Here is an 11,179-nt window from a genome sequence, read left to right on the forward strand (position 1 = left end):
ATTCGCACTTTCAATTGTAAGAAAACAGAAGGAGAAAAATTAAAACAATTTGAGAAAGCCCCATGCTATGAATTATACGACTATTTCTATTTTCTTTGCTTAACTGATAATATATCTTTGCATGCATATAGTCTCATAAATCGAAATAGGTCCAATATGTCAAGGAAAATTTATGTAACAATAACATGATTTAAATTTTGAATCTGTGATACACTTTTTACACAAAACCGACACATTACAAGACTATATAGAATGCTGTCCTTTCTCTCTTCTTCTTATTATTTTCCATATACGATATTAGTAAGAATAGTCTTGTTTGGATCACATGCTTTGACGAGGCACTTCAATAGAATTTGGGCTCCATCTACGAGATCACTTGAACTATTTAGACAAGGCCCAAAATCCCAATAGGCTTTAGTTCCATCTCAAGTCTCCTGTAGCGCTAACTATAGAATTAAGTCCTGATTATGTATATGCTAATCTATAATAGATTTACCATCTGGAAGTTAATGAATAGCCAAAGGGAATGAGGAGAATCAGGAAAATAAAATCAAAGAAAGACACAACTGTAGTCTGTTCGGAGTAGTATATTTCATATTTTGCTCGACTGTTAAGCCGTTAGGTAGGGTGAGAATATCAATATGTTACGTACATTATTAGTTCAATTATTTAAATGAAAATTTCCGGCAAATTTAAAAGGCTGCCTATGTAATTTCAAAATTGACAATAAGAAAGAAATTTTTCATTAGTGAAACTGATTATCTTATCTTAAAAATATATCAAGCACCTTCGTTACAACAAATTAAGCTAAATCTTTTTATTAAACCTTTAGTTTGAGTTTGGAGCAATAATACTACCCAAAAAAGAGTTTCATTCTTCCAAAAATCCATTGTTTAATTTGCTCAGTTGCTCTCATCTCCAATTTGGTATTTTGGAAATCGAAAGAGACGATGGCGGACACACTCGCTGCTCTGAGGTCTTTAATGTCCTCTCACTCTCCTCCTTTTCACGCTTTGATTGTTCCTTCCGAAGATTATCATCAGGTTCCCATTCTTTTTTGTGTGTGTATGTAATTTCATAGGACTTAGATATATGCAACTGTTTTACGATTCTATACGTTATTGGATGATGTGACAGAGCGAATATGTATCGGCCCGGGACAAAAGGCGCGCATTTGTGTCTGGATTCACCGGAAGTTCTGGTTAGTTTTATTTTATTTTCTCAATCACTTGATGTTTATTTAGTTGTATTTATCAGTTTTTAGTTTCTGATTGCTGCTAATAACGTTTATAGAAGCATCTAGTATGCGGATATTAGCTTGCATTGGTTGGTATGAAATTGGTGAAATTAAGCAGAATATTGTTCCTATTTGAATAGGCTTGGCGCTTATAACAATGAATGAAGCACTTCTGTGGACCGATGACTGGTATTTCTTACAGGCAGCTCAGCGATCAGTGGAAGCTCATGCGTATGGGAGAAGACCCTGCTATTGATATCTGGATGGCCGATGCGACTACTCCTTCCTTGTTTCTTATAAATTCAGTTTACCTGCATTAGTTTGTGCTTTTTGTAGATTTATGTTAATCATTAGCCGATTCTTGACTGCAAAGAATATACCTTTTCCTGTCTTACTTGTTGCTTAATCTGCATCAAAACAGTTATTGCATACAGTCATTGGTGCCTAGTTGGTTTTGGCTATTAGGAAATCAGTATATGTATCAGGACACAAGTTCGATAGAGCTCCTACAGTAATTATGTTTTGTCATTTGTATCTCGACTGTGATGGAAACCTCTCAATTGATCCAGCCAATTAAGGTGAGTTTTATGGAAATGAAAAGGAAATAGGAAAATTTGAAATTGATTCAAATTCCCAATCCTGTCTGTAAAGTTGTCTAATAATCTTTAACGTATGTAAACAAAAGAATGTCTATTGATCTCAATGTTGATATATTAATCTCCTTGAAGATTCTGCTCTTGTCAATATGTGCATTAAAACTTCCATGTGGAAGTGGTCTTTCCATCTACCTCCTTTTGGAATGACAGTCCTTCAGTTCATTCATGTAACTGGTATTCCTGAAGAGAGCTTCATATATCTCCCACTGGCCGGCAAGTTGAACGAGCATGTAGTATCCTACATTTAGTCTTGCCATAATATAAGCTTACCGTCTTAAAAAAATCTCAGATCTTCTCACTTTTGACTTTTTAAACTGTGAATGCTTTGAAGCCAACATCTCAGTCTTTTACAGTGGACTGGTCATGTATATTCCAGCACACAAAGTCATATAGAATAGGCAAAGGAGTTTGAGTCCATTTTTGTTTCTCAGTTCTCATGGATCGTATTTCAGCTTGCTTCTACTGTATTTCTTAGATCTTTATTTACTTCAGTCTTACTTTTTCTTCTCTTTATTTATTTCAGTAGATATATAATTTGTTTGAAAACTTTGTCAGCAATAAGCCCATAACCGAATGATAATATAGGATGTTAGTATGTCAAACTGAACTTAGCAGGATGAGAATATTATAATGCCATCTATTGTGATTTTTGTCTAACCTCCTGGTGACTATGATGTGCTGTACCATTTCAATATTTGCCCTCCCATGTCCAGACCTTTTCTTCTAGTCACTGTATCCTATGCAACAAAGTGTTGTAAATTTTTTAATCTGAAATTGCATGTTAAGAGGAGTGTAAACATTGTGACCCTGAAGTTCAGCTGATATGTTAATTGATTTTTATGATGTGCTTTACCAGAATCTACCAAAGGATGCAGCCATTGGTGTTGATACGTGGTGTGTATCAGTAGATACTGCACAGAAATGGGAGCGTGCTTTTGCTCAGAAACAACAAAAGTTGGTCCAAACGAGTAGGAACTTGGTTGATGAAGTTTGGAAATATCGTCCACCTGCCCAAACAAATCCTGTAATTGTGCATCCATTGCAATATGCTGGTCAGTCTGTTGCAGATAAGTTGAAAGGTTTGAGGGAGAAGCTTGTACAGGAAAAGGCTCGTGCTATGATAATAACAACACTTGATGAAGTAAATCTGTAACCCTAGATCCAAATGTTTTCCATCTTGTAGCTTTGGCTAATCTGGTCTTGGATATTATTCATTTCTCCAATATGATTGCCAATTTACAGGTTGCATGGTTATATAATGTCCGTGGTAGTGATGTATCATATTGCCCGGTTGTTCATGCATTTGCAATTGTGACAATAGACTCTGCCTTCTTCTATGTGGATAGACGAAAATTGTCTCCTGAGGTTGCGTTTACACTGCATAACATGTTCATTTTAACTAAATACAATTGCATTTTGTTTAGCTTTTTCTACTCTGAAGTAAGCATGTATATACCATGCAGGCAAACTCTTACATGGAGGAAAATGGAACTATAGTGCGGGATTATGGTGATGTTAGCTCAGATGTGGTCCTTCTTGCATCTCATCACCTCACTCCTTCCTCCACTAAGGAATTTCCTAGGAACTCATGCTGTTGAGTTTGCAAATGACCTCATTTGGGTTGATCCAGGAGCATGTTGCTTTGCTTTGTATTCAAAACTGAGTGCTGATAGGGTTCTCCTTCAGCAATCACCTTTGGCTCTTGCAAAAGCTCTGAAGGTGATTAATACTACCTCTGAACATACTTAGCCCGTAAAGTTTGTTGTCTGAGCATTTTAGGTGGTTGAAAGTCTCGTTGGTATTCACACAACCTTTTTTTGGTTGGTTGAAAGTCTCGTAGGTATTCACACAGCCTTTTTTTGGTTGGTTGAAAGTCTCGTAGGTATTCACACAGCCTTTTTTTGGTTGGTTGGTTAGAGGTCAAGTAGATCAATTGTCCCATCAGAAGCAAAATAATAGCAAAGAAGTACTTGAAGTTGCTTGTTTGATGTGTACACAATCTGCTATGACTCCAATTTTTGTGAGCTAAAAGTAGGTCGCTGTGACAATTGATGGCTGCGAGCTTGATGACCACTGTTTGTTCCATTATTATGCATGACCTTCATATGCTTTTCTACATTTTGAACTGAATCTATCTTTGGAAGCATGGATGTTTAGGATTGTATACCTCATGACGTTATATTTTTCCCAGGATTAACATTTCTAATTTCCCTGTTATATTTAGTGGTAATTCAAATCATCATGTTTTTTATTTTCTGAAGTATGACATGGACTTGGTGATCTTTTCCCTCCTTACCTCCTCTAAGATTTCTTGAGTAAAATGGCTAATCAACAACAACAACAACAACAACAACAACAACAACAACAAACCCAGTGAAATCCCACAAGTGGGGTCTGGAGGGGTAGTGTGTACGCAAACCTTACCCCTACCCTGAGAGGTAGAGAGGTTGTTTTCGAAAGACCCTCGGCTCGAGAGGATGAGTAAAAACAATCAAATATCAACAACCATAGCCAGAAAATGATAACAACAGTGTAAGAACTAGAAAAAAAATAGATGGAGGAAAACAATAGCACTAGCAATAGCAACAAGCAGTAACCACGACAGGATACTAGAAAACTGAAGTGGAAGATAGTAAGAAATAGCCGTAATACTAGCAATCTAGGAACAACGACAAGATACTACCAGACTAGCCCCAAACAACCCGGTAAGGATTAGAAAAATGCCCGACTACAAGCTACCCTTCCACCCTAATTCTCGACCTCCTATAAAGGGCCATGTCCTCGGTGAGCTGAACTCGCGCCATGCCTTGCCTGATCACCCCTCTCCAATACTTTTTAGGCCGCCCTCTACCTCTTCTCGTACCTGCCAAAGTCAACCGTTCAAACCTCCTAACAGGGGCATCTAGGCTTCTCCTTTTCACATTCCCGAACCATTTAAGCCTCGCTTCTCGCATCTTGTCCTCCATGGAGGCCACGCCCACCTTCGACTGAATATACTCATTCCTAACTTTATCCAACCTAGTGTGCTTGCACATCCATCTCAACATCCTCATTTCAGCTACGTTTTCTTCTGGACATGGGAGCACTCAGCCTCATACAGCATAGTCGGTCTAACCGCCGCTTTGTAGACTAATCAACTATTATAATTTTGACAATAATAACCATCCATTTTTTGCACTTGTATGATTAGCCAAAGCTTGAATTGCAGTTCAATTTTCCTTGTCAATAATTGTTATATTTGTCTTATTGGTGTCGAACTATTTTTTTTATGAAAAATGATTTTGGTATGAGGTAGTTCTAATCGACTAATTTGACATCTTTGAATTTTTTTTTCCGCTATGCACCAACTTCTGTGATGGTCTTTCATCTTTACAGTTACTTCCAGTTCCAAATTTGCTCCCAACTATAGTTATTTCTGAAGTTATCAGGCTTCCTAACATACTATTCTCTTCATGTTTATGTGATTAAACCAAATCTCTCTTTGTCTTCTTATGTCTTTTCCGCATTGGTTATGATCTGTTCACTGCAATATGGCTTTTCCTCCATATAATTTCTTTCTTGTTGGTATCAAAAAAGTGAAAGTTAAACTGGAAAATGTTACTCAGTATAAAACATTAATGAGAGGAACAAAATTACCAAAGATTTAGCAGTGACTTTTTACAACTTTCCAAGGTTATTAGGCTTTCAAAATGTCATCTGTGTTTGTAATCTTACTTTTACTCTCAAACTTACATTTGGTTGCTAAATTACTAATTTCTAGAAGCCCGTTGAGATGGAAGGATTGAAGAAGGCCCATGTTCGGGATGGGGCAGCTGTTGTGCAATATCTTGTCTGGCTTGATAAGCAGGTATGTCAGATTCTTAGTCTTGCTGTTCTCGTAATATTGTGAGTTAGTGCCGCCTACTGCTTTTGCATCTTCCTTTGATTTTATATATATGTAGGCATGCATGTGTGTGTGTGTGTGTGTGTGTGTGTGTGTGTGTGTATACCTGTTCTTTTTAATCTTTACACGAGTAAAGAATGTAAACTAGTCTTTGTTGTTATATTCTGGAAAAGCCAAATATTTTGAGGTTAGAAGTTCCAGTCTCTGCTAAAGCCTAAACTAGAAGAGTAGAAGGATAGTGTATCTCTCAGGAAAAGACGTTAGATCTACTTGCAATGCCTTTTTGCAAATAGTCTGGGTTTTGTATTTTAACAGGGGCTTCTTTGTTTTTAGGTGCAGACATACTTGATACAAGTTATCCCTGGTTTCAGTAGTTTGGCAGAATGAGTTTTAACCTTGTCGTGTGGTTGCGCTGTTGATGAAATCAATATTTTCAATTTTCCAGATGCAGGAAACTTATGGGGAATCCGGTTATTTCAAGGAGGCTGAGAGTACCAAACAGAAGAAACAACTGTAAGTTTTTTATTGTTTCCTGTACTACTTCATGGTTTTGGTGAGTAGGTACATGTTTTGCCTGGAATTGATCTGTTATGGTCTTCTAGTTCAGGACTTATCCAAAAAAAAAAAAAGAAGAAGAAGAAGAAGAAGAAGAAGAAGAAGAAGAAGAAGAAGAAGAAGAAGAAGGAAAGTCCACTAGTCAGGATCCAAGAAAACAATATAGGGAGTATTGGTAGCATTTTTAACTGGGAATAATCTGTTAGAGTCAGCATCTTGTGGTGATCGGAGAGATACATTATCCAAGAAAGTGGTTTCTTGGTTTATTGTCTGTATAGAAGTTTATTCTTGAATCTTGTGTGCTTTTGTGTGTATTTGAAAAGCTTGTAACATGTAAGCATTTGATTTCTTTGTTGATGATAGTGCTAAGAATCTTAGCTGACTTCCATTTGCTGAAGGAAGCTTCTGCAAGTAACTGAGCTTCAGCCAATATGTCAAGCGATTCATTGAGGAACTTATCATGAAGCATGGGATGCATGATTTTTTTTCCCTTTGTGGTGGTTCAATGGTTTTTACCTTACCTTACCACTAATTAATATGTTAGGGGTACTAAAAGGCTGACAGAAGTCTCTGCGAGTGATAAGCTGGAGGAGTTCCGTTCATCAAAGGAGGTAAATCATTGTATTCTGATGAAAGATTTATTGAAATTGTTGTCTCGTTTCTCTAGTCTCTATCTATGATTAAGTTATCATCATCTAGGTAGTTGAGCTGACGACTCTAGAGTTTTTTTCCAGTTTGTTGCTTTTGTTTTACTGCAATGCTGTTGTATTCAGGACCACATGACATTCTGATTTTGACTCAAACTCTGTCCAGTTAGACACTGGCACATTTTCTCTTTCTTTATTCTTTAAAACGTACTGGAGCAATTATAGCATTTTTCTAATGGGTTCCCATTGCAAGTGAGTGTAGTTAAATTTAGAAGTAGAAAAGTAAGGGGGTTGCCGAAACAAAAGGAGGTAGAAAGTACGAATATGTATTATCAAAATGCTAATAACATGTATAAGGAGGACTTAAGATAATTTTGGGTTGATGTTTAGTTGCTTCAATCAACAAGAAGCCTTTGCCTTGAGCTCTTCCAACAAATGCAGTTTGGTTCCTTTTCTGATGGGTGTGATCTTGCTTGAAGTTTGCCAAATTATTAAGAATCTTGTGTTTCAACATAGTATCTCCATTATCTTAATGTACTGGGACAATGTTGTTCCTACCCATCTGCAGCACTTTAGAGGACTGAGTTTTCCAACTACCTCTTCTGTTGGTTCAAATGCGGCCATTATCCACTATAAACCTGAGGCAGAAAAATGTGCTGAACTCGATCCAGATTGCATTTACCTATTTGATTCTGGAGCTCAGGTATGTGAGAACATATATTCGGGATTGGCTAGTTGCTTTACATACTTATATATTTAACATGTCATCTTCCCATATATATGGTGGTGTTGCTGAAGTATCTGGATGGAACAACTGATATTACACGGACTGTTCATTTTGGAAAACCTACTCCACATGAGAAATCTTGTTACACTGCGGTATGTAAATTCTATTATCTCTTTTTGCATTGATATGATGCCAAATCTTGTTGAATCTGACCATGCACAATGGAGTGAAATTTCTTAATTTGAATTCTGATTTCAGATTGAAAATCACATTACTGTTGCTGATCTAATGTATGTTCAGTCTCCTTCATACTTGGTTAGCCAACAGTACCTTAAGACTAGTGGTGGCAAAATGGTTAAAAGAAAACAGTTATCCACCCATATTATCCATTAAAAAATAGTTTGGATAATGAACTTTTTAAAAACGGGTCAAATATGGATAAAAACTTTATTATCCGCTTAGAAAATGGATAACCAATGGATAACTAATGGGTTTAACTTTTACATTTGTAAAGTCTCAAATTGGGGGTTCCTCAAGTTTGGGAGACTAGGAATTCTTCCAAAAGCGATCATATTCAAGAAGCCATGGATTATATGGATATCCATATTATCCGTCAGTTAACCTGTTTTTTTATCCGTATTGAATATGGGTCGGGTCGGATAATTAATCCGTTTTTGCATTATCCGTTTTCGACCCGCCCATACCGGACCCGACCGCCTTTTTGCCAACCCTACTTAAGACCATCCTAGAAGCATTAATCCGTTTTAAGCCTTGATCAGAGAAACCATTGGAGGCATTATCACCCTAGAGATCTCTAGCTCTATCATTCCTGTGCTTGTATCTTGTAATCTCTCTCTCTCTCTCTCTCTCTCTCTCTCTCTCTCTCCCTCTCTCTCTCTCTCTCTCTCTCTCTCTCTCTTCCCCCTTTTCTTTTTAAAGTTTCCCCTCCTCTAGGCATGAAGTAAGAAGCAACAGTAAGTCGATACTTTTCTGTGAAATGCTTTCGTCTTTATTCTTATGAGTTATTTTCTGGTTTATTTCTTGAGGGGTTAGTGAGAGAGAAGGGATAATGCTTGCAACACTTTGAACCAATTTCTGTTAATATATATGTATGCAGGTTTTGTCTTTTCCTTTTAGTTTTACTTCTTATACTACTTCTATATATGCTGGTTTTTCACTGTGAGATTGATTCGGTAGAATCTTATACTGGAAAGTCTTGTTGTTTGTTTTACCGAAATACTGCTTTAATGGCTAAAAAATTACTTTATTTTATGTAGGTGCTTAAAGGACATATATCTTTGGGCAATGCCATGTTTCCCAATGGAACCAATGGTATGATTATGTACAATCATTCTTAGTATGCTCGATGTCTATAATTTACTAAAGTTTCTTTAGTGGTTGGATGCACTAATGCCTAAATCCACAGGCTATTTTTGGAAGGTGTATGCTTACCACTTCCATTTCATTTAACTGATATGGCCCTCAAGATAGTTGGCTTATCAGATCATTGTGTGCTTGACTACTCTTTATAGGGCATGCTCTTGACATTCTTGTTCGAATTCCTTTGTGGAAGGATGGTCTTGACTATAGGCATGGTACTGGACATGGGATCGGGTCTTACTTAAATGTCCATGAAGGTAAGCCGCCCTTATGACTGAAGAGGTACTTGTAAGGAGCAATTTATATTTACATTTTCATTTACCTTTGGCAGGACCTCATCAAATTAGTTTCAGGCCATCTGCAAGGAATGTGCCACTACAAGTTTCAATGGCTGTAACAGATGGTCAGTAGCATCTTACTACATTACGACTTAAAAGTAATGTTTTCCTTGTCATGATTTATGCCTCTGCATACTTGGACGAATTTTCACTCTTAACATGAAGTAGTAGGTTTGGAAATTGGAATGCTACTTTATGAAGGACGGTCATTAATATGTCTTATCCTAACTTAGTCGGTCCTGAAGTTGCTTATTTGAATTCTACAATTAGAGAACTGATATGATCAGGGGAAATGTTTTTTTAGTTGTACTGGTAAAAAGGCCTGCCAATAAAATTGGGGTAAACCACGTCAAGCCAAGTTGTGCCAGCTTCCTGAATAATCTAATTGACATCACCTTTTTTGCACACATCATTATGGTTTTCTTGTTTCAACTTCTTAGAACCTAGTATTCGTATGTTATTTTCCAGAACCTGGATATTATGAAGATGGGAAGTTTGGTATAAGAATAGAGAATGTGCTAATTGTCAAAGAGGGCAATACGAAGTTCAACTTCGGCGATAAGGGTTACTTATCATTCGAGCACATAACTTGGGTGAGTTTGTAAACACTCTGTTTTATTTCTGTACACATTCTGAAATGCTTCTATATGGATGGTTCTAGATGAATGTGTGTGGTGCTATTTTACTTTTGCAATCCAAGAGAAAGTGAGATTTTTTGGGTTTTCGTTCTCTAGTTTTTTTTTTTAAACGTTGATATTCAGTTGCACTTGCCATTGATATGCTATTTTATTTTCTAATTCCGCAGACTGGAAATGTTTGTGTCGTGAAGGTAACAATTCTCTTTGTTTAATCTAGGCACCATATCAGAGGAAACTAATTGATGTGAGCATTCTGGTGCGTGAAGAGATTGAATGGTTGAACGAATACCATGCTAAATGTAGAGAAATTCTTGGTCCTTACATGAATACATGTGAGATGGAATGGCTGAAGAAGGCTACCGAACCCATTGCAGCTTGACACGCCCCTTTCTTATGGGATTGGAGTTACGGTTAATCAAAGGCTACTGTTCCTTGTTTCCAGCTTCATGCCCTTGATAATATGTAGGTGTTAATTCCAAATACCATTGCACTAATGCAGCAACAAATCTGCAGGTTTTTTTCGCATATTTGTTGTCGCCTTTTGGAGATGAAAGATTTAGCTTCTGATGATTTCACAAAGGGGTCAGCACATTGACAGATCTGTTGTGCTCTTGAGGAGATGCCACAAGTCTTTCGAGGGTTGCGCAGTTTGGTACCATAACCAGGAACAGACTTAATTATAAATAGAATTCATTTTTGCTGGCTCGTTTTGTTGTCTCTCTTCTCCGTCCCCTCGCTTTGTATTATTGTAATATTCCCTCCAGCTCCCATATCTTTCAAATCCATAATTAGTTTCTTGCATTAATAGGTACCACCACCTGTAATAAAAGCCCAAGCAACAAAAAATGGGCACATATCGTTTTCAGCAGTGTCGTTGGAACTGGTCCAAAGTCCTTTGCTTTTACCGTAGTCTTATTCGAGTGTACTAGTATCTAAATGAGTTACGATTGAACAAAAATAACAATTAACGGGGTAATGTTAAGCAAGAGATTTGTGTCCCATTCACAGCTTTCCTTCTGATTTCCAACAGAAACAGCTGAGGTAAGACATGTACTGTCACGACCCATTTTCTTAATAAGCCGTGACCAGCACCCGATCACTAAACATGACCGAACGAA

General features: G+C 37.2%; 1 protein-coding gene across 1 annotated transcript; it reads left to right on the plus strand.

Moving 5' to 3' along the window:
- Positions 1–665: 665 nt before the first annotated feature.
- On the plus strand, positions 666–11,062 carry LOC104087651 (aminopeptidase P1). The gene is given in 18 exon segments (XM_033653826.2): positions 666–1,043; positions 1,138–1,201; positions 1,378–1,438; positions 1,440–1,509; positions 2,750–3,034; positions 3,136–3,258; positions 3,357–3,463; positions 3,465–3,612; positions 5,654–5,740; positions 6,222–6,289; positions 6,876–6,942; positions 7,547–7,681; positions 7,777–7,857; positions 8,983–9,037; positions 9,238–9,342; positions 9,417–9,488; positions 9,892–10,016; positions 10,279–11,062. Coding segments are annotated over 18 exon segments (1,908 nt in total). The 5' UTR covers positions 666–950; the 3' UTR covers positions 10,441–11,062.
- Positions 11,063–11,179: the final 117 nt, after the last annotated feature.

The sequence above is a fragment of the Nicotiana tomentosiformis genome, chromosome 2, assembly GCF_000390325.3.
Source record: "Nicotiana tomentosiformis chromosome 2, ASM39032v3, whole genome shotgun sequence".
Taxonomy (NCBI): Eukaryota; Viridiplantae; Streptophyta; class Magnoliopsida; order Solanales; family Solanaceae; genus Nicotiana; species Nicotiana tomentosiformis.